At 37.1% G+C, this 24,735-nt stretch overlaps 1 protein-coding gene across 1 annotated transcript in view; it reads left to right on the forward strand.

Annotated features, from left to right (window-relative positions):
* Positions 1-24,735, forward strand: part of PDE3A (phosphodiesterase 3A) — a 350,866-nt gene that overhangs the window by 284,034 nt on the left and 42,097 nt on the right. Inside the window, exons 3-5 of the mRNA XM_055085502.1 lie at positions 4,653-4,910; positions 7,113-7,267; positions 12,701-12,825. Coding sequence (XP_054941477.1) covers positions 4,653-4,910; positions 7,113-7,267; positions 12,701-12,825 — 538 coding nt within the window. The remainder of the gene's footprint in view (positions 1-4,652; positions 4,911-7,112; positions 7,268-12,700; positions 12,826-24,735) is intronic.

Below are 24,735 nucleotides of genomic sequence, written 5' to 3' on the forward strand. Positions count from 1 at the left end.
TGTCATTTAAATAGTGCCCAGGAAATTATACTTGCATTTTCTTAAATGTTAACTATAAGTATTTCCATTATAAGGAGAGCCTGCAAAGTAAAATGTTTTTTATTGCTTGGTCACTCTTTTCAAGGAAAAGATTCATTTGATCATATGCACCATAAAAAGACTCAGCTGTGGTTTTATGCTCAGTAGAGTTGGTTATTGCACTCAAAGATGATTTCAGGCTGTTAGCTTAAGACTTTCCTTTAAAGTAGCTTTAATATAAACTTAGCCTTTAGTGTTTATTATCACTAGCTAAGATTTCACCAGTTAAATGAAATTTTTTCCGAGTGTTATTTGGTATACCTAGAAATTGAATTATATTATTTTGAAAGTTGAATAGGTGTGGAAATACACTCTGTGTGAGTCACTCTGTGTTGTTTCATATTTTGTATCATATGATGAAAAAACACTACCAATCAGCTTAATCCCCTCTCCCCTGAAATTCCTTTATAGTGACTCCCTGGATGTGCCTGGGTCTTTATAATTTGCCTGCTGTTTATTGAAACAGCAGCCCATCTATCTTTCAGTCTTTCATTATTTCGTGTGTGGTTAGCCTTGGCAAGTTTGTGGCAAACAAATCTGATTGTTGGTTTTAGATTTCATGCCTCATTGAAGCCTTTCATTATTTGAGCCAAAAACTGATGATAACTTCTTATGTGTGATAAAACTTTGAATTGTTACACAATTTTAATTTTTAAATCATAAAACTAATAAAACAAAGACCTGACTTTATAACAGTAGGGAGACTTTTCCAATAGTTGAAGTGTTTGGTTTCTTAGCCGATTCCAATATGGGTAATATGCTTTTTTTTTTTAATAGATCTTTATTGGAGTGCAATTGCTTCACAATACGGTGTTAGTTTCTGTTGCACAACAAAGCAAATCAGCTTAGCCCGAGTATTGCTTTTGTCTTCACTTGAAGACCTTCGCTTTCACAAAAGCTACAGTATAAGTAACATTGAATTACATAATGTGCTTGTTTTCTAAGTTCTTATGTAACACTAACATTGGCTTACAAGGATGAGTTTTCGGTTCTGTTTCTATTTTAAAGTTACTTTTAAAGTTTTAGTTATTTGTTTTTTTCTGAGTATATAAGAAATACATCCATTACTTTAAAAAAAAGACATAAAATTAGAGAATTATAAGATGCATTTGTTTTCTCACCAATAATGTATTTTAAAATGTAATTATGATTGTCAATGAGCACATTCTACTTTTTCTTCAGATTTGTAAGTTTTATGTACTGAGACCATTTTGAGAAAATCTATTAACTATTAGAACATAAACTGTTAATTTTATTGTCAAAACGTCTTAAAATTTTATGTCCTGGGTACAAAGTTTGACTTAAAATTTAATTTTTTAGGGAAATAATACAGTGATGTACTAGTTTAAGATTATTAGAACAACATGGGTAGGCATAAACATTACTGTTTCATAAGATCACACTGGGTGAGTTTTTCAGAAGCATAATAATGAGAGATGCACTTGAAAATTCGTTTCTAAAAGGGAATGTTAACCTAACTGAGTGGCATTTCTCACAAACATTTTTTAAGTTATCAATGTAAATAAAAATGTGAAATACACATAATTATATATCCTAAAGCTATTAATATTACACTTAAATTTTCATGTTGGTTCATGGAAGATATTTAAACCTACAAAGAGAGAAAAACATGGCACAATGATTAAATAAAGCGTTAAATCATTACAGATATATTTAGTAACATACAATGAAAACATTCAGTATTTATTTCGGCCTGCTAGTTCAGCTCTTGAACTGTGGAAATAGAGTATGTATTTGTGTTTGCAGCCTGACGTTTCCATGCTCTAGCTATCTGATTCTGAGTTATTTTTGACTCAGTTATTTGGCAAGTTTTTTTTTTTTCATGGGTTTTTTTTTTTAATTAATGAATTTTCTTTTGACTGTGTTGGGTCTTCGTTGCTGCGCGCGGGCTTTCTCTAGTTGCGGCAAGCGGGGGCTGCTCTTCGTTGTGGTGCGTGGGCTTCTCATTGCGGTGGCTTCTCTTGTTGCGGAGCACAGGCCCTAGGCACATGGGCTTCAGTAGTTGTGGCTCGCGGGCCCAGTAGTTGTGGCTCGCGGGCTCTAGAGCACAGGCTCAGTAGTTGTGGCACACGGGCTTAGTTGGTACGTGGCATGTGGGATCTTCCTGGACCAGGGCTCAAATCCGTGTCCCTTGCATTGGCAGGTGGATTCTCAACCACTGCGCCACTAGGAAGTCCTGGCAAGTTATTTTTGACGAATAAAAATGAATGTAATAAGAGTACCTACCTTATAGACTGTGCTGAATAAATATCAGCTGTCACCATTATTCTCCACCATTATTATTATTGCTACTCTTATTATTCTAGTACAAAAAGACATAATTGCTATATGATAGCTTTACAGAATAATTTATCCTTGCTTATAGTTATTATAAGACTAGATACCTTCACAGATGTTGGGTGTTTTCATAATTATCATATTTTTCTGATTGCAAAACATATGTTCACTTTTTCTGTGACATACTTTATAAAAATAAAACAATATTTTATGAATATTCTTCCAAACAAACGTTTATAGACCTACCCAAATCTTTTAAATAAGTGCATTATACTTTATAGTATATTTGTAATATAACTTTTTTAAACAATTTCTCTGTTGATGATGCATTTATGGCCACATTCTTTGATTGTTATCAGAGCATTGCAGTATCCTTTGTGACCTTATCTTTATATTTTTGTATATATGTAGTTTTTCTTTGGACTACTAGATGTCTACATTGTCTTGCTAGATTATAGGATATATACATTTAAACTATAAATTGATAGACTCAGCAAGAATTTCTTTGCAAAAATATTGGATTATTTTTTACTCACTGCTCATTTCCCCAAACCATTACTAATACTCGGTGCTAGCAGTCTTTTATTATTTTGCAATTTAATAAGTAAACATTGTTTTTATTACTTTAGTTTGTGTCTTCAATATTCAGGAGGCAAGTAGCTTTTGTATATTTGATTGTTAAATTTTGTTTGAATTGTATATTCATTTCCTTTTTCCAAGTTTATCTTTTATTGATTTTTTTTTAAAGGCCTTTTATTTGCATATGTTTTACCTTCTCTGGGTGGCAGATATTTTCTCATGGACTATTTGTTTTTTACCTCTGCTTATGGCATATTTGCTTATGAGAAGTTTATGTCTTCATTTAGTCAGATCTGTTAGATGTTTTCTTGACAGTTATGCCATTTATATTATTTTTAACGGTCTTCCTAATCCCAAGATTATAAAATTTTTCATCTCTCTGGAGTTTATTTTTAAGTCTGTTGTGAAAGAATGAATAAACCTTATTTTCTCCCAAATACATAGCCAAATGTCTAATAGCCTCTTATTGAAAAACTCCAGAATTATTATTACTATTATTTATACCATTATCATTATTGAACACTTATAATTGTTTGCTTACAGCACAACAGTAAGTGCTTTACCTATAATCTCCCTTTTACTTCTTATCATTACCTTCTGAGGTTGGTACCCTACTACATCCATTGTACAGATGGAGAAGTCACAGCACCGAGAGCTTGCTAACTTGCCAAATCATGCAGCTAGCAAGTGGTAGGGTCAGGAAGTCATGATTGGGATGTAAGTAGCCAAGTTCCAGAACCTCACGCCAATCACTGTGTTATTCAGTTTACAGTTCCGTGGGTTCCTCATGCCTCATACTGTGGTAGCATTCCAATATTAACAGTCATCTGCATGCCCTCTTTAAGCTTCACCTACTTTCTTAACCTTGACCCTGCCCATGCTCTCCCTTATTCCCACATCTTCCCGCCTACGTTCCTGCCTGACCAGCAGGGTGAGGAACGGTCCTGTCCTCTGTTTCTAATGCTCTTCATTTCTTTAGCAAATATAGAGTAGTAACTCTGAATCTGATAGGCAGTTTGGCAGAATAGTACAGATGTGCCATGTAATTCCAGAAATGAAATTTCTGTTCTAACCAGCCACAAGAAGAGGGACAATTTGTGAATCTGAACACCAAGTTGAGTTGCTTTTTATACTTATCTCTAATATTAGTTGAATAATTATCACACACCCAGCTCAAATATCACACTAGAATATTACTAAAATTAAAATTTTATACTATATTAGTGTTGCTTTTCAGACTGAAATTTCTTTTTTATGGCTGAGTAGTATTCCATTGTGTGTGTGTGTGTGTGTGTGTGTGTGTGTATGTGTGTGTGTGTAAAACATCTTTTTCCATTCATCTATCAATGGACACTTTCTAAATAATATACATTAAAATGTTGAGCTCTTCATAAGGAGTGATCAATATGAATTATTTTTGTTTCCTGAAACTTTCTATTTTTTAAAAACTGGTGTTTATCTTTGTATCTCTTCAAAGTGCCTCCATAGGTTCTAACAGTAAAAATGTGCCCTGAACACAAACATGACAAAAGCCATGGCAAATTTTGGCAAAATTTGAAACAGAAATGTGATTTGAATGTTACTTTACTGCAACCCTAGTGTCGCTTCAGTCTGCTTTTCAGAAAAAGCCCAGTTTCCCTCCCTGTGCCTCCAGCCTCAGGCCTTTCTCGCCCGACCTCCTGTGTTTGGTGTCTCAGTCTCCAGGAACCAGTATCACTGTGGATATTGCCGTGATGGGCGAGGCTCACGGTCTCATCACCGACCTCCTGGCAGACCCTTCTCTGCCCCCAAACGTGTGCACGTCCCTGAGGGCAGTGAGCAACCTTCTCAGCACGCAGCTCACCATCCAGGCCGTTCACAAGCCCAGAGTGAACCCCATCGTTTCCTTCAGTGAAAACTATACCTGCTCTGATTCTGAAGAAAGCTCTGAAAAAGACAAGCTGGCTGTTCCCAAGGTAGGTATTAATGACATGCTCCTGAAAGGGTGAAACTGTTTTTTCCCATCGTCTCCTGGGCCTCTTTCTTGTCACCCCAAACCCACACGGAGATTCATATCAGTGACTCCCCAAAGATGTGTCTGTCAGTCATGGTGACCTAAGTAATACTAATGTAAACATAAAGACTTCCATCCTTACACGTGATAGCTTTCTGTAATGAAAAAAATTTACCTTTTTGCATTAGTTTTTTTATTCAGACGTTCAAGAAATTTTTTTCTTCTCTATGCCAGGATTTGTTCTGTGGGTTAAAGATATAGTGGTGATAAAAAATAAAAAAAAAAAAAACAGCAAAAATCCCTGCTCCCACTCTGGTGGATTCTGTTTAAAATTCATTGCCTTCTGAAACGCAAGATTCCTTTGCTCTTTGATTTCTTAGTATGGTAGCCTTCATAGTACCCTCATGTCTTTCCCAAACCCAACAAGTTTTGAACTTAGAAAAGTTCTAGTTGATTTTAGATTACTTAAATGGCCTTCATGATTCATATATTTTCTTCTTACATATAACATATAAGAGTTTTACAAAAGTAAGCTCTAGGGAATAGGGTTCTGGACCCAGTTTAGACCTCAGTATTAGTTAAGAACAAATCATACTAAAGACTAAAAAAAAGAATCAGAATTTCAGTGGTCTCAGGTACATCCAGCACACTTATTTATTTGGTAAACAAGCAGCTGTCTTCTGGAGCTGGTGGTCAGTCAGTTACATCTGTGTTCTTGCCATTGTGAGTCTCTTGATTCAGGACAGTGTCCTTCACACAACTTTGTCAATTAAGTTATTTAAGTTTCCTTCGAACATCTACTTCTCTGAGAAAGATACCGCTAAGCATGATATAACAATAAAGGAATGGGGAGAGAGTAACTGATTCCCTTGGGCCTCAAAATAGACATGAAGTCAGTGACACATTTACAGACAATAATCCGGATATTTACAGTGCTTGACCTTTTCTCTTCCTATTGAATTACGTTCTAAGATGCATATCCAGATCTTTAAGAGATTTTGGAAACTATTTGGTATCAGAGGTCTTCTTGAATCCTGAGGTGCCATATCCTCACTTCTCAGAGTTTTTACCATCTTCAAGAAGAGCAGACTGAGTCTTTGTTAAACTCTGCCTACACAGTTGTTCTCCTTGGAGTAACTGGCCACAAATAAAAATGGATTGAGCTTCTACCTCTTATAACTATTGCTGTAGTTGTGTTCGATTACCTTCCCTTTAAGATTAAGACTCTCGTTAGAGGGCCAGTGCTCATGCTGGTGAGCTCAGAACCATGCCTGAGTGCTGATGGCGCCACAGATCCCACTTAGGATATGGAAGGAAAAGAAATAACAAAGAGAGGGTCACAGGTCGACCAACAGAGTCTTCTATTAAGAGGAGTTGGTCCTAATGACTTTACCCATTTGCCTGTCTTAAGTCATGTTAACCACAAGAGAGGTGGTACATCTTGTGAGTTATATACTCTTACCCTTAGCTCCTGTCATTTGTGAATCAAGAAATTAAAAATAAATCAATAAACACTTTGATATAGCGACTACTATTGTGCTAGATGATAAAAATTAATCCATGTCCCACACGAGTGTCTTTTGAGGAAAATCTACTGGTCATAATAACTAACTAACGTGATGTGTGTATAGGTGTATAAGCCCTATTGAACTAACATAACTATAAAATTATCACAAAGGTAATTGATTCTCATTTCCCATAATCCCATATTTGTGAAAACATTGAAATGAAGATCCCCAAAATGTTATTTTTATAATATTCATTGATTTTGGCCAGAGTTTCTTATTGAATTTCTGAGTGCCCAAATTTTAGATAAATGATATTCAACCAATGTAGTTTAATGAATTCACTGCCAATTAAAAACCCATTTTGGGGCTTCCCTGGTGGCGCAGTGGTTGAGAGTCCGCCTGCCGATGCAGGGGACACGGGTTCGTGCCCCGGGCCGGGAGGATCTCACGTGCCGCGGAGCGGCTGGGCACGTGAGCCACGGCCACTGAGCCTGCGCGTCCGGAGCCTGCGCTCCGCAACGGGAGAGGCCACAACAGTGAGGGGCCCGCGTACCGCAAAAAACCCAAAAAAACCAAAAAACCCATTTTGTTTCATTATATAGAAGTTAGTGATAGAAAATATGCTTGGTAATAAAATCAACGGTCCTTCTTCCCAGCGCCTGAGGAGGAGTTTGCCCCCTGGTTTGCTGAGACGAGTTTCATCAACTTGGACAACCACCACCTCAGCCACGGGTCTGCCCACTTTGGAGCCTGCCCCAGTCCGGAGGGACCGTAGCGCCAGCATCAAACTGCATGAAGCACCTTCATCCAGGTTAGGCAGTGCTCCTGATGGTTTCATATGTCTTGGAGAAGTTTTTTTTTTTTTTTTTTTTTTTTACCAAAAATGAATTATAAATTACAGTGGAAGGGAGGCCCAGCCAATTATAGTTGGCTAGAGGCCAGCTTTGAAAATCAGAAAGGTGTATGGTTTAAATTCAGAGCAGTATAGGGGTTAACATCAGATGATTAGGCTTAAATTGTGTTGTATGGCCTTAAGTATAAATGGGAACAGTGAGCTGAGGTGATGCCTGCCACTGTCACTTTGGGTGGAAAGGGTGAGCCCAGAATAAAGGTGGGCTAGGTTTTACCTAGACCGAGATCTATATTGGATCTTTAAATCAAAGATATCCAACCTGACATTTGCAAATGATTGTTAGATTTCCCCCAGCCCACCAGACCAGCTCTCCTAGCATTATTTCAAAGGCAGAAGATCAGACCAAAAAATAGATCATCATTCTAAGAGCACCTAAATATCTTCAAACAGCTGGTAATTTAAACTTTGTTTAGATAGTGAACAGATTGATGGTTACCAGAGGTGGGGGGTTGGGGGTAGACAAAATGGGTCAAGGGGTTCAAAAAGGTACTAACGCAATTATAAAATAAGTGAGCCGTGGGGATTTAGTGTACAGCATGGTGACTGTGGTTAATGATATTGTATTGTATATTTGAAAGTTGCTAAGAGAGTAGAGCTTAAAAGTCCTCATCAGAAGAAAAGAAAATGTTGCAACTCTGCATGTCGATGGATGTTAACTAGACTTACTGTGATGATCATTCACAGTATATATAAATATCAAATCATTATGTTATGTACCTGAAACAAATATAATGTTACATGTCAGTTGTACCTCAATAAAAATAGAATAAACTTTATTTAGTATTAGTGATAATTTTACAAAGTGACTGAAAAGTCAGAGTTACCGAAGCTAAAGGAAAGGTAATACAAAGATTTAGAAAGAGTTTTGAAGAAAACATCATCATGAAAGAGGTGCTTTCAGAGGGAGCTCCTGTGTTTGTCCTTTTCTATTTAGAATAGAAATAGTATACCTTATGTGAATAATAGTTATGAGAACATTTACCACATGATTTCAGGTTTGTGAAACATTTGCATCAATTTTATTAATGACCTAATGACTGAAAAATTACCACATCTTTGTTGAACTACAGGATGGCAATATTAGAAGTGATTTTCTCTTGACCTTGGCTTTGAATATAAATAAAGCACCATTCTGAGACTGGTAAAGAAATGGAAACCTTCCAAATCTTAAGAATTTAATGACGGCTAACTTCTCTTGCTTTGTTGATTAAAAACCTAATTGGTTTCTTCCATATTAACATATTATTGGTAGTCTAATAAACCTATAGAATCAGAAGCAATTTTGAATGATTCTTTCTTTCACATATCAGTATAATTCCACTTTGTCTTATTACCTGGACGTTTGTAAAACTTCTAAGCATCACCACAGGATGATGTTACCCAATCTGTTTCATGAACATTTCCTAAAGTTTAAAATTACAAGTCATTGATGATATTTTCCTATGAAAATATTGACCACTGTCGACTTCTACTGCAGCAAATACTGATAAGTAGTAGGGAATTATAGTTAAATATTCATTGCTTAAGAAAATGAATTAGTGTTCTCAGTGTATATCTTTATTTTAAAACACACCGTGGCAAGAATGCTCCTTTACTTACTTTCTGTAGAATGACTCTACCAAAAATCCATTCAAGCATTCTTAAATGCCACCTTTCTTCGTGTTATTGTTTGTTACTTCTCATCAAATTTCTTTTCTCCTACTTCTCTCTTCTTTTAGTTAAATGAGATTGGGGGCTAACATTGAAATCATCGTGAGGAAGAAGCTTTCAAAAACTTCTATGAGCTTAACTCCTAAAGATTTTGTCATTCTGCTTTATGAAATAAATACTCATGCTCAAATATTTTCAAAGTAGATACGGAATAGCATACAATCCCATTCATTCTCTTTGTCCTAAAAATACGAATAGATGTCTTGCCTGGGTATTCTTTTTTCCACTGTCTAACTTACTCTTCCTTAATTTCACTATCCTATTAAAAGTCCTGATATAAAATTTGAGAATGATACAACTTTTTCACCATTATAAAGAAATAAAATTCATTCTGAAGAGAATTTGAGCCCTTTAAGGGAAAACCATGTGTAAGTAAGTAGCAATGGTACCACCATTAAATACAGCTAGTTTTGGTTGACTCGTCCTTTGTCCTGCGTGAAAATACTGAAAAGGTAGCCTCAGGTCATCTCCAGCCCTGATGATAAACCAAATTTAAAACCTCTTCACTTAGGAGACCTATTCCTAAACCTGCTGACTCATTTCAAAACTGATTTGAGTTTTAGCCTTTGAAGTTTCTTCCCTGTCAGCCCTTTTATTTCTTCCTTTCCATGTCTGTCTGTTCATTGAGGCTCTCTGAGGACTGCAGTGATCAAAAGAAGAACAAGAGTGGGAAGTGAAAAGTAGAAGCAGTCCTCACCTTATATTCCTTTAGGTACAGAGCTGGATGATTTACTCCTGGGTAGTTTTAAATCCAGCTGAGTGAAAAGACACTGGATTGAGAATCAGAATCTTGGCCCTATCACTCAGAGATGTGAATCCAGAGCCTTGGTACTCACCAGAAGGAATTCTTAGGAAAAAAGGGACCAATGGCACAACTGGAGTAAAATTAGGTGGAAGAATGCCAGTAGGTGCTTTAAAAAAAATAGGCTTGAGAGAAATAAAAAAGTCTGAAGTAAATCATACTCTAATCATTTCATGTTGGCCTTGGAAGTGACTGACCCCTGCCTCTGTATATTAGGCAGAAAGAACGCTGTAAACTCAGTAAAAGAAACTGTTAGGACCTGGTAAGACTTGTAGGACCTAGGATGAAGTTTTTATAGATAGAACTAAGGTTATAAAATCCACTTTTGTGGAGGAGGGTTGAGATCTTCTACAACAGACACACAGATAGTTTTCCCCTGCTGTGTTAGTGTGGGAAGACCAAGTAAAGGTTTCCCCAAGCTATTTTCCTCTCTGGAATTCAAATCATTACGTATTCATGAGATTTAAACAGGAATCAAGACGGTGAAGTTCAATAGGCAGCTGAAAACTATTGCAAGAATCACACAAAGCAATGCATTTGAAAGTGCCTGTAAATTACAGACTGTGTATGCGTGTGTGTGTATATACACACACATATACACACACACCTGTACATATATTGATTTGTTATTTTATTAATATCTGTTTAATAAATTAATATTTATTATATTAAGAAAGGATATATAGCTGGAATTTTATTTATCTTGAAGTTCATTAACTTCCCATACATTAAAGATGCTCCATTATTGCACTTTATGAAACTTCTCAAAATGAGCATATTTTAAATGTTTTTATTAAAGAAGTATAAAACAGTAGCAGGCAGTTTTTGAGCTAGCTTTCATAATATAACTTTTTAAGATATTAAAAAATAAATTCAGTTAATGTTAAGGTCTTATCTTTTAAAAGTCTACATAGAAAAGTCACAACCCATTTATTGTACAATGTGCTAAGAAAACATCTAGGCCACATATACATTACATAAAATTTCTTCACAGTAAGTCTTTTTCTTTTTTTTTTTTTTTTTTTAAGTCTTATAAGTCAATCAGTCCAGCAAAAGTTGTTGAAAGAATAGTGGTAGAAGGAAATAAGTGGTGTACTTATCTATCTCAGGTTCAAAGTTTTCTTTGATTTTATTGTTTCAAAATGCCAGGCATTTGTGAAGTGCCTAGGATGAGATTTCTAAGAAGGATATGAAACAAATATTATTTTGTGGGCTTTCCTTAATTGTATTTGATAATTGCTGGAGTTCATTCCACATTTCAAATGCTATTTAAAATAAGGAGAAAAGATGAAGTTTTAAAATACCTGGGTCAACAGTTGAAGAAAAATCTCTCTGAAAAAAGAAAAAGAAAGAGAAGAAATGAGGTGACAAGTGGCAGAATGTCAAATCAGACTCAACACAAATTATAGATCTCTCCCATTGCTAAACTTACTAATAATAAAGGGATAGAGGAAGTAGCCAACCAATGCCCAGCATCCTTCCCTTTGAGAGGTCTCAAACTGGTAGTACGACACCCTAAAAGTCCTTTTACTCCACGTTAGCATGTGTTCTGGTTTGGACTTAATATGCACGTTTGTAAGCAATGCACACATAGTGATGCTTGCACAGAGGATGCCACTTTGGTTATAGAACACCTCCAAATTATACCTCATTAATTATACAGCTTACATGACAATCTCCACCCATTCATGGCCCTTTAATTCCATCCATTTCAGGTTTATTTACAAGTCACCCAGAGAGACCAGGTACATCCGCTTACAGTGCCAATCTAAGATTGGCTGAAGGTCAAATTGTCCAATTTTCCTCATGCAAATGATGGATTTTACCCAGTACCAAATTTACTAATGCCTGAAAGCACACAGGTGTCAGCCAAACACAAACCAAACACTTTTCCTTTGCAGCGGTCCAAGATTGTCCACATGACTTCCCCAATTCTTTTCTCTCTCAAATTACAATGAATTCTGTTTGAGATTCAGCATGTAAGGTTTTGAGCAATGCCTGCACATAAATTTTGGTTTGGAACAGCTCCAAAATTTATATCCCATTAATTACATGGTGTTTTGTAATGTTCTCCATCCCAACCTTCCAGAGATTTATTGATTCCAGATTTACTTACAGTAATAACCTAGACAGACCAAGGATATCTGGCTAAAAGCATTCCCTAGGTGAAGCCTCACTGTCATTACCTTTCTCCTAGTAAATAGCATCAGTATGTTTAGTAGCAGGTCTGTCATTAGTGTCTACTAGGGGATTTGGCTCATCATCCCTTTCTTTCCAGAGTATCATCAGTAAAAGAAATGGTAGGTTAAAAGACCTCTTACTAACCTTTTCCTGCACGATACTGCAAAGAGTATTATCTTTGAATGATTTTATAAGCACTTGATTTTTTAATTTAGTTACACCAAGAATAATAAATTTAAAAGGCTATAGAAGGAAGCATTATGCCATTCATATTTAATGTAAGTTCGCCTGCATCTTAATTAGTTAACTTGCCATGTTTTTAGAAAATCTGTGAGGAACATGATTGTAGAAGTAGAAAGAGAAGGTGATTGATAACCTAGTAATTGGATAAACAGTAAAGCTATCTTTTGTCTTTTGTTAACCCGGACTCCTTGAAGAGTGTGTACTGTATCCCTGCAGCAGAGATTGAATTTAGATAACCTTGTTTGTCATTTGGAAGTAAAGTGGTTCTGTCACTGAACCTGAACCATGACTCAGATTGGAAAGTCTACTATGGAAATGATGGTTGGTTCTGGTAAGGTCCGCCCCAATAATTGATGAATAATTTCTTCATTTTTCTTTATACCCTGTCTTTATAGTGCTATTAATCCAGATTCTTGGAAAAACTCAGTGATGATGACTCTTACCAAAAGCAGATCCTTCACTTCATCCTATGCTGTTGCTTCCTCTAACCACGTAAAGGCTAAAAAGCAAAATCGACCAGGTAACTAACTTATTGGAGAAAGAGCCCATACTCATTGAGTGTGCAGTCGTGGAATGAGCTAAGCTTCAAGTGTTGAAACACTCAGGTGTGCTTGGTTTGACTCTTCTAAAAAGCAAAAGCCTCAATAACCAACTATAGTTACTTAAATTTCCACTTTATATGATGATACAGATTCTTTTAAGGTAGCTGTACCAAATATCCTATCTTGAACTTATGGAATGAGTAGAAAATCGGTGTCACTGTTAGGGATAATCTCTGGAAGCATCATCTTATAATATAAAAGCTAATGCAGTACTTATCAAATTTCAATTTTATTTTTAGTGTCTGTTAAAAACGAAAATTATTTTCCAGAAGTATGGTATTTATAAGTTCTAGGAAATGCTTCATTTACTATACGTATTATAATTTTTCAAAGAAATTCTTACTCTGTGTCACTCACCTCCCCCCAAAGATAGAAATACAGAAAAGGAGAGGTATTTAAATTTGGGGAAAATACAATTCAGGACCTTTGCGAGCCCTTTGAAAAAGCTCACACGCCAGCAACCAAAAGACCCAAGAGTACCGTGGGTAGGAGGTTTTCCTTCTCTTTCAAACAGGTACAGAATGAAATTTGATATCATCTCTCCCATCTAGGATCTGCATGGGGTTTTCCACGATGGTGTCAGTGCACCCCTTGTGCTTCTAAGCATTAGCTTCACCCTTCCCTCAAGCATCACTTAATAAGTACGTGTGGAGTGTTCACTATCTCTGACACTGAACTAAATTTGAGGAGAGCGGCCGTGACTAAACCAGACCCTGTTCCTCCTCTCACAGAATTCTCACTTACATTCTGGTGGGGACTATAAACAGATGGACAGCTATTACTATATACGTAGTGTGTTAAAGGCTATGATAAGGAAGTGAGGGAAAACTTTCAAATAACAAAAGAGATATAAAGACCCAACTTGGTGTGGGAAAGCCTCAGCAACTTAAGATACTAAATGGCTGACAAAGCTAACAAGAAAGGGAGAGCCCTGAATGCAGAATGGGAGATGAAAGCAGGTCTGTGGACAGAGGCCATACAGGACCCAGGAGCTGTGGTAAGGAGTTTAGGTATCAGTGAAGTTTCAGGTAGGAAAGTAAAATGATTTGGAGGGAAGATTACCTCATTTAATCAGAATCTCTGCTGACTCAAAACTGAAATACAGTTGTTGTCAGATTCCATCTCCCAATTGGCCCCCTCCTTGAATCCCAGTTGAGAGTCTGGGGTATCTACTCTGACCTCTCCTTCTTAGAATGTTCTAACTACAAGTTTTCACCTCTCGGTGTTGCAGAAAACTCGACTGAGGTTTTTAGTAGCTCCCTGCTTAGCTTCTTAATCTTCAAGCAGCTCAAGAATTCACCAAATGGCTCAAGGGGAAAGCTGCCCTCTTCCCACTGGGCTGTTAGACATTCAAGTTCTGGCTGCCATGGCAGCCCCAAACTCCAGTGTTTGTGTCATCAGCCTCATGACATTACTAAAAGCTCTGTTGGCTTGCCTTCCTAATAACTGCATCCCTCTGCTTGGATTCTTAACCTTTTGTTCCATGCCAATGGTCAGTAAATAACGCTCTGAATGGAAGAACAGTTCACAGGGTTTTGGCTCACCCTTCTGAGGGTCTCTTCTATTTGGAAACCTAGTCTCTCAGAATTGGTTTGCCTTCCCTTGATCGCTTTTTAAATTTTTAACTCAACTTTTCTATTTGTTCTCAAAGAAGCATGGATTTACTACAAACTACTGCATCATAGCCAGAAGCAGAAGTCCTGAAATGGCAGTGTTTCTGTGAGGGTTAGAGACCCAGTACTCACATTCCACTAATATTGCAAGAGACCACCTTGAAATATAAACTTAATTTTAAAAGGAAGGACTAACTTAAGGAAAGACTTCTGTTGTTGTTTCATACATCTAGAAAAGAAAATTTAGTACTTTCTTTCCCCTCTGATCACCCACTTTATACTGGTAACTATTCCTTGAAACCATTTAAGCACTGACTTGGCTTAAATCTCTACTGTTGAGTGTAGGAAGACACTTCCTCCACAAAGTACCATTTTATTGGCATTGCATTACTGAAAGAAACCATGGAAAGGTAATCTGATGTTCCAAAAATTAATCTGGTCCTCTCTGCTCTTTAGAAATGTTCATTACTTTTTGTAATTTACAAGTCATTCATGACCTGAGGATTAGAATTGAGCTTTCACTAGGGTCAGGAACAGGACAATGTGGGCAAATACTTAAACTGGGATTGCACTGAGGGCAAATGCAGATGAGCTCAGGAATGCAGAGACTCATTTGGGACCCCAGCAAGGTGGAGGAACGGAATTTGAGCATTCCACATTAAACCTGAGACTTTTAAAGGGGCACTGAAGTGGTTCTAATTCAGAAGGACCCCTTGGCTCCCTACAAAAATATGTACAGATAAATTTTGGAGGAAAGCATCACCAGTTAAGGGCCATGCAACCCCAACATACCAAGTTCAAACAAATTGGAGCTTACAAGCAAGATCACTGTAAACATGCAAGAAAGCACCATGAGTTAGAGAATACAGAAAAAAAAAAAAAAAAAAACCTGAACAGATCTCTAAAAGGGTTGAGATACTTAAGCGCTAAAAAAATACTCAAATGTTTAAAGAAAAACATGAGGTCATAAAAAAATAGCAATGCGAGAAGCCATAATTGTAGGGCAGCTAAATGTCTTTGGGAAATGTAATCAGGGAAATATGATAGGTTAAATGGCATAAAAGACTACTGAAGGGAGAATTAGTAAACTGGAAGGCAGAGAATATGAAGAAATTCCATGGAATGAAACATAGATGAGAAACTGGAAAATGTAAAAGACTTTAAGAGATATAGGAGAAGGAATTAGAAAGTGTAATATACATGATCATAGTTTTAGTAGAGGATAGGGAACATAAACTATTTGAGGAGAAGGAGAGGAAAGAGTAAAAAAAATTCACACATAGACACAAAACAGTGAAACTACAGAACATCAAAGACAAAAAGAAATCTTAAAGTTAGCCAGAGAAAAGATACATTACCTTTTAATCAGTCTGAGAGTTGAACTGTCACAAATAAAGGGTGTCAGAACACAGGAAAATATTTTCTTCAAAGTTCTGAGAGAGTATAATAGTCAACCTAAAATTGTGTGTGGGGAAAATCTATCTCAGAAGACTAGGAATGTGTTAAAGATACCTTCAGGTAAGTCAAAACCTTACCACCTACCAGATCTTAACTAAAGGAATGTATGATGGATGTATTCTAGAAAAAAAAAGTAATTGCAGAGAAAAAGTCTGAGATCTAATAAAAATGGTGAACACATAAATCTGAAAACCATGATTCCATCCAGACAAACTTTATATGTGTAAATAATGGTATTTCCAGATCTGTGGTTATTTTTAAAAGATTTTTAATGGAAAGAATTAAAATATTAGACAATAATAATATGTAACCCGAGAGATGAAGTATGAATTTGTGTTCTACATTCTTGTATAGCTCAGAAGACAGGCTCAGATAAGGAAACTGAGGCACAGAAATATTGAGTAACTTCCCCAAGGCCACACAATTAGTTCAGAATTCTTTCTTTTGTCCTAAAGACTTACTAGAAAAAAAATTGAGAATGACAAATTAAGATAATTTAAAATTAGGATTTTTTGGTCTTTTCCTTGGCTGAGGACAAGATAATGAAAGGATTTGGTTTTCTGCCTCTCAGTTTCTTCATTTAGGTAATAAAATTAAAATTCTTAAAATAACCAACATGGTAAAGTCAAGAAGATAGAAATTTATGGTTAGCATATTCACTGGAAATAATGGAGAAAATGATGGAACAGATGTGAGGAACAGCTTCATATTCTGTGTCCTGCCCCCGACTTCATATGCCTGCGCTCAAGAAGGGCAAAGTGTGAAAGGAAAAGAATGTCCACGGAAGATACCACCAAGGCAGATGGTAGAGATGAGAGCCCCGGGAATGGCAAGAGTCTTAAAGTACATTAAAAAATCTCCATCATTGATTACTTTGGAAGGGATTTTGCATTGTGCCATCTTTAGACTGCTGTCACAGCAGAGCTAAATATTTATAAAATAACCTATATCCTATGCGTGCTGAATTCAACTAAACAAATCCCTGAAAGCCTGCCAAAAGGGAGAAAAATATCCAGCAAGAATCAGAGAGCTGAAATTCAATCATACCTCTCCCTGATCAGATGGGCCTTTCTGTTTGGAAGCTCGTTTCCTTGCATAGATGGCAAGTTGGGGTTGATTCTCTAAGTAGGTGTGATGTAAGTGACAGTGATTGCCACCCAGTTTTCAAGAAAACTGTGGGAAGGGGCTGAGCAAAGCCCCTTTATGTGGCAAAGAGTCTAAGGAAATGGAATTAAATAAAGTGTGCAGAGAATCTAAGGAGGAAAATAAGAAGCAGGAGGCAAAAGAGGTAGGGGGATGCAAGGATAAACTGAAAGAACAGAAACACTGGAAGATAAATGACCTGTTTCCAGACGGGACTAATGTAATCTGTTCTTTGCACAAATCAAGTAAACAGTGTGTCCTCTGGCTCCATCAGTCAGCATTCATTTAAACAGTTGAAATGCAACCAATTATTATGCAGTTACTAATATAAAAATAAATGGATGAAATCACATAGGAGTCCTTTGATTAAAGCCTAAAACTGGGAGATTTAAATATAATTTGCATTTTCCATCTTGCTTTTCTATTATGAGTCACTGACTATGTCGAGATGCCTTTCTGTCATTCTGCTTTTATAATCTCTCTAATTTCATGCTTATCACATCTGCAGCGAGTAGTCCCTTTCCAGATTCCTATAATTTTTATGATTCTTATCATCCTATTACAACTATTACAGATATCTCTACACCTACAAGTTAGACTGAGTTTTGCCTATGGAAAATTTGAAGTGAGAGAGAACTTTAATTATGGCATTGTGATTTTTTTTTTTTTGAATCTCTATACTTTAGATACTTTTTTGTTTTGGAAAAATATTAGGGCTGACTATTTTCCTGTGGGCGTGGAAAAGAGGCATGTATTTATCAGACATACTAGTCCCTTTTTCGTTCAACTAAAACTGAGTCTTACAACACAAACAGATGGATTCACTTAAATCATTTCCCGCCAGTATTATTTATCATCTCCTTTGGATTGCCCAGCGTTCCTTGCGTCTTGATACACATTTTCTCCTGTTCTCAGGAGCAAGGAATTAAAGACGCAATTACTCAAAGGAGTTGGTACTTTAGAACTTTTTAAAGTCATATTTTTAATTTTTAAATGTTTTAATTTTAAGTATTTCACATTAGGGTGGTCTGAATCATCCAAAAGTTTGTATTTCATGTGCTGTGTCTTTTTCCTGGAGTCTCCTAAAATTATTCAAATAGAAAATGAAGATAAATATGTTTGAGAGCATGAGTATTCATCGGAGTTCCTTCACGTGTGTGTGTGTGCGTGTGTGTATGAATGTATAGAGGTGTGTGTGCAACAGAAGGTTGGGTGAGACTTCAAAGGTCATAAACTTCATCTCTCTAACTTTAGACATGATTACACTTTAAAAAATCTTAGAGAATAATTGTTTTTGAAAACTTACAAGAATATGCTGTTCCTGTGAAATAATTTTACTTGCAGTCTCTCCTTTCTAGAAAGAGTATTTGGTTATTATCTGCACGTATATCTCTCTATTTGAAGACTAATATATGTAAATATATGGCCATTTCCTACGGCATTCCTAACCCTTTCTGTTTTCAAAACTTTAAGTAAACCATGATAAGGCACACTGTGAGAAATAGTTTGGCTTGAGAAAAAAGAAATTTATATGTTTATACCTTTATCTTCTCACCTACAGAATAAAAATAGCCCCGCTCTTCATGGTGTTGCCAAGACCCCTGCTTGTTAGGAGCGTTCAAAATATGTAGCCTAACAGCACTGCAAAAGCAAAGCGCTTTTCCTCTGTTACAAGGTTTATTTTAAATTTCATCCCAGGTAGGAAGTCTGGAGTCTGAAGTTCTGCTTATTTGTTTAAGTTTAGTTAATCCATGAGTTCCAAGAACTCTAATCGTCGAGTGGATTTTTAAATTTGTGTTTTAAGAGTGAATTGTACATCTCTGAGAGGATCAGATGGCAGCTATTAAAAATTAGCAATGAAGAAAATCACTCCTCTCATAAATTACCTTCAGAAAATATATTGTGTCAAGACAGAAATGGATGGTGTTCCCACGGGCTTTCAACTACTCTTAAAAAGTGGTAGAAGACTATCCCAAAACTCACAGTTAGTTATCAAAATAATTAAGGAATTGCCTAAAGCAATGCGTGTCAGGAGTCTCAGACACAGCAATGAAAACCTAGCCTTGACCTGGGCGCCCCATGCAGCCTTGCCAGCAACTTCTCTGACCACGTTCCCTGCCCCTCTTCTTCCTCGTTGCTAAGCTGCAGTCACATTGACCTCCTGACTGATCCTGTGACACCCCCCAGGTAGGTCCCTCTGTCTGGAACATGCTTTCCCTGTTACTTGTCTAAATGTCTTCCTTATTTCACCAGGCATTCAGATTTTACCCTTAGTGCATTCTGTCCTTCTCTGTCCTCTACCCTCTGCATTATTTTTTCTTTATATTGCTTAGAACTCCCCAACTTTTTCTTTCTCCTCCTCTTTTCCTTCTTCTTCCTCCTTCTCCTCTTCTTCTTTTTCTAGTTTCTGTCTCCCCTGAAAGCTCCATAAGAGCAGGGGATTTTATTTCATTCACTACCGCATCCTTTACTCCCTGGAATCAGGCACACAATCAATATTTGTTAAATGAACAAATCAGTGAGATACTGACTCTGTGCAAATACCTTGATATCCTTTAAACCACGTTGTACCAGCATCCAGCTCCTTAATGGTTAAGCTGCTTGTCTAAAATTATCTGGAGACTCAGTCGGCCTTAATTTAATAAATAGTCTAAATTAAACTAGCCCTGGGAATTCCCTGGCGGTCCAATGGTTAGGACGCTGTGCTTCTACTGCACAAGGCACAGTTCAATCCCTAGTCGCAGAACTAAGATCCCTCATGCTGCTTGGCGCAGACATAGATACGTACATAAATAATTAAAAAAAATAAACTAGCCCTTTCCATCCTTTCTTACATGAGAGCACATATATATGTGTAATAATATGTGTGAATATGATAATGTTATGTAGCAGTGGAGAAATGGGAAGGGATTTAGAGCTTGGTGAAAAATTGTATTTATTTTCTAAAATTATAATAAAATCTAATTATAGAATGTTAGAGATAATATTAAAAATTAAATTTATTCTGGAGCGTCCAAATAAGATCTTTCTTTTTCACAGCACACCTGTAACTTGTGTGCTTGCTGCACACAATGATAGGTTGGGTGGGGAACTCTGAGTTAAAAATCTAGTGAACTTAATTTTCTTTTGGCTCAGGAAATTATGCAATGAGAAGGTTCATCGGTGTCTTTGGTAAAATAGCTAAACCTTTTCAACAGAAATAGAAATAAAAACAAAAACCGTAAGGCATGTCATTGTAAAGAGCAAAACAAAGGCAGCCTTATAGGTAATGAATTTTTCTCCCTCCTTGGGCAGTTTCTGATAGAATAATGGGCTAATAAAGCACAGTTTACCAAGAATAGCTGGGCTTACTCCATATTCTCCTATTTACTCTCACTGTGACCCTGGGAAGGTTATTTAATCTTCCTGAGTCTAAGTGGTTTCATTTGTTAAGTATAAGGCAGGGGATTGATCTGTTGATCAGGAATCAATAGAAATGTTGAGAAAAGGACTAGGGAGGGTAGTTGGCCTCCACATTTAATCCAAGAAAGAGTACAATTTCTCATCTTTTAAAGCAAACAAAACAAGAAATAACAGTGCCAACAAGAAACTTAAACATTACAAAAGTCCATCAACAAGCCTGGCCATCAGTGGACCAGAAAACCTCTGGGTGTGACAAATAAAACTTTTGAGAGAACTGGACACTGGAAGCAAAGTAGGCCAGCTGCCAGGTCATCACACATATTATTCAATGATGTGAATGTTTCTGGCTGTACCTTTCCCTGGAGTGGTGAGCAACAGAAAAATGACTTTTAATGATTTCATTTCATTTGCTTTACAGTAGATTGTTCAGCCAGGCAATCATGAAAATTAGTAAGCAGGTAGTTGTTCAGAAGTATTTGCTCTCTTTTCTTCAGTTTTAGTGCAGAGAGTAACTTCAAAAGACAGCATCCCGTCCTCAAACCTCAGCACTTGGAAATCAAAGCCAGCGTTTTGTAAAATTTTCACAATCGAGAGTAAACACAGTTTGGCACAAATATCCACACTTATAATTTGAGCTTGAGGCCTATTGTTTGATCTGAAATGGATCATATTCCATTTTTAAATGTTTCCTTCAAAAACGATGCTGATCAAAGTACTGTTTGACGCACAAAAAGTAGTTCACTGAAAACATGGATGGTTAATAAAGCCAGTTGCCTCTCAAAAATGCATCTTGTTCCTTGACATATTTTAAGCAACCAGTGCCTGGTAAAAAACTCTGCTCCAGATACATTAATGTTGAAAACAGTGGCAGATCCTATTGCTGCTAAAAACCTCACAACCCAAGAGAGGTCAAACACATGAGAAATTGTTAACTATTGATATCATCAGGTCAGAAGGCCAAGAAGAAACAAAAATGGGAGGAGAAAATAATATCCTTCTGCAGAAGACAAATATCATATCACTTATATGTGGAATCTTAAATAAAAGGGTACAAATGAACTTATTTACAAAACAGAAGTAGAGTCACAGATGTAGAAAACAAACTTATGGTTACCAGGGGTGAGTGGGGGAGGGATAAATTGGTAGATTGGGACTGATATATACACACTACTATATATAAAGTAGATTAATAATAACCTGCTGTTTAGCACAGGGAACTCAATACTCTGTAATGGCCTGTATGGGAAAAGAATCTAAAAAAAGAAAAAGAGTGGATATATGTATATGTATAACTGATTCACTTTACCGTACACCTGAAATTAACACAGCATTCTAAATCAACTATATGCCAATAAATATTTATTTGTTTTTATTTTTGACTATGTTGGGTCTTCGTTGATGCACATGGGCTTCTCTAGTTGCAGCGAGCTGGGGCTACTCTTCGTTGTGGTGCACGGGTTTCCTCACTGTCATGGCTTCTTTTGTTGCGGAACATGGGCTCTAGGCACGCGGGCTCAGTAGTTGTGGCTCTCGGGCTCTAGAGCTCAGGCTCAGTAGTTGTGGCACATGGACTTAGTTGCTCCATGGCATGTGAGATCTTCCTGGGCCAGGGATCGAACCTGTGTCCCCTGCATTGGCAGGCAGATTCTTAACCACTGTGTCACCAGGGAAGCCCTAATAATTAAAAATAATAATAATAATATCCTTCTGTTTTGAAGTTACTCCAGGACACCAAGTCTTTAACTGAACTTGCCAACATTGCCACTGATTTTTCATGATGATTCATTCCTCATATTTCACACTGTGGAGATGCCCCCACTGTGCATCCTGTCTGCAGATGGTGGCACACAGAGGAGGTTGGCCCAGTGGCCTGAGTACTCTCCTGGTCCTTACTGAGTTAAAAGGAGTCCAAGGTGAAGCTTAAGAGCTGCAATTTTGGGCACGCCTCAGGCTATTGCAACGTCATGCTGGTGTCTGCTGCCGCAGGCTTGCCCTGCTTTCCATACCCCTCCCTCATCACCCCCCCGCACCGTGGCCTGAGTGAGCCAGAGTGCCCGAATCAGCTGCTCCTTTAACCCTGTCTTGTTTGAGCAAAGAACAGACACCCTCAGGAGACCTACACGCAGAGGTAGGGCAAAATCCAAATCTGAACACCTGGAGCTGTGCGAACAAAGAAGAGAAAGGGAAGTCTCTCCCAGCAGCCTCAGGAGCAGCGGATTAAATCTCCACAATCAACTTGATGTACCCTGCATCTCTGGAATAACTGAATAGACAAAAAATCATCCCAAAATTGAGGTGGTGGACTTTGGGAGCAACTGTAGACTTGGGGTTTGCTTTCTGCATCTAATTTGTTTCTGGTTTTATGTCTATCTTAGTTTAGTATTTAGAGTTTCTTATCATTGGTAGATTTGTTTACTGATTTGGTTGCTCTCTTCCTTTTTTATATATATATAGATATATATTTTTTTTTCCTTTTTCTCCTTCTGTGAGTTGTATGTGTACACTTCTTTGTGTGATTTTGTCTGTATAGCTTTGCTTTTACCATTTGTCCTAGGGTTCTGTCTGTCCGTTCTTTTTTTAAATTTTATTTTATTTTTAGTATAGTTTTTAGCACTTGTTATCATTACTGGATTTGTTTTGGTTGCTCTCTTCTTCCTTTCTTTTTTTAAAAATTTTTTTCTTCTTAATAATTAAAAAAATTTTTTAAATAACTTTATTATTTTTTTTTCTTTCTTTTTTTCTAACTTTTCTTCTGAGCTGTGTGGCTGAAAGGGTCTAGGTGCTCCGGCTGGGTGTCAAGCCTGTGCCTCTGGGGTGGAAGAGCCAAGTTCAGGACATTGGTCCACCAGAGACCTCCCGGCTCCACGTAATATGAAACGGTGAAAGCTCTCGCAGAGATCTCCACTAAACGAACAGCAAGCTACAGTGCTGGACAACCTATGCCAAACAACTAGCAAGACAGGAAAACAACGCCACTCATTAGCAGAGAGGCTGCCTAAAATCATAATCAGGTCACAGACACCCCAAAACACACCACTGGATGCGGTCCGGCCCACCAGAAACACAAGATCCAGCATCATCCACCAGAACACAGGCACCAGTCCGCTCCACCAGGAAGCCTACAACCCACTGAACCATCCTTAGCCACTGGGGGCAGACACCAAAAACAACGGGAACTACGAACCTGCAGGCTGTGAAAAGGAGACCCCAAACACAGTAAGTTAAGCAAAATGAGAAGACAGAGAAACACACAGCAGATGAAGGAGCAAAGAAAAAACTCACCAGACCAAAAAAAATGAAGAGGAAATAGGCGGTCTACCTGAAAAAGAATTCAGAATAAAGATAGTAAAGATGATCCAAAATCTTGGAAATAGAATGGAGAAAATACAAGAAACATAAACAAGGACCTAGAAGAACTAAAGAGCAAACAATGATGAACAACACAATAAATGAAATTTAAAATCCTCTAGAAGGAATCAACAGCAGAATAACTGAGGCAGAAGAACAGATAAGTGACCTGGAAGATAAAATAGTGGAAATAACTACCACAGAGCAGAATAAAGAAAAAGAATGAAAAAATTGAGGTCAGTCTCAGAGACCTCTGGGACAACATTAAACGCACCAACATTCGAATTACAGGGGTCCCAGAAGAAGAGAAAAAGAAAGGGACCGACAAAATATCTGAAAAGATTATAGTTGAAAACTTCCCTAATTTGGAAAAGGAAATAGTCAATCAAGTCCAGGAAGAGCAGAGAGTCCCATACAGGATAAATCCAAGGAGAAACAGACAAAGACACATATTAATCAAACTATCAAACATTAAATACAAAGAAAAAATATTAAAAGTAGCAAGGGAAAAACAACAAATAACATACCAGGGGATCTCCATAAGGTTAACAGCTGATCTTTCAGCAGAAACTCTGCAAGCCACAAGGGAGTGGCAGGACATATTTAAACTGATGAAAGGGAAAAACCGATAACCAAGATTACCCAGCAAGGATCTCATTCAGATTTGAAGGAGAAATTAAAACCTTTACAGACAAGAAAAAGCTAAGAGAATTCAGCACCACCAAACCAGCTCTACAACAAATGCTAAAGGAACTTCTCTAGGCAGAAAACACAAGAGAAGGAAAAGACCTACAATAACAAACCCAAAACAATTAAGAAAATGGGAATAAGAACATACATATCGATAACTACCTTAAATGTAAA

The sequence above is a fragment of the Physeter macrocephalus genome, chromosome 6 (assembly GCF_002837175.3).
Source record: "Physeter macrocephalus isolate SW-GA chromosome 6, ASM283717v5, whole genome shotgun sequence".
Taxonomy (NCBI): Eukaryota; Metazoa; Chordata; class Mammalia; order Artiodactyla; family Physeteridae; genus Physeter; species Physeter macrocephalus.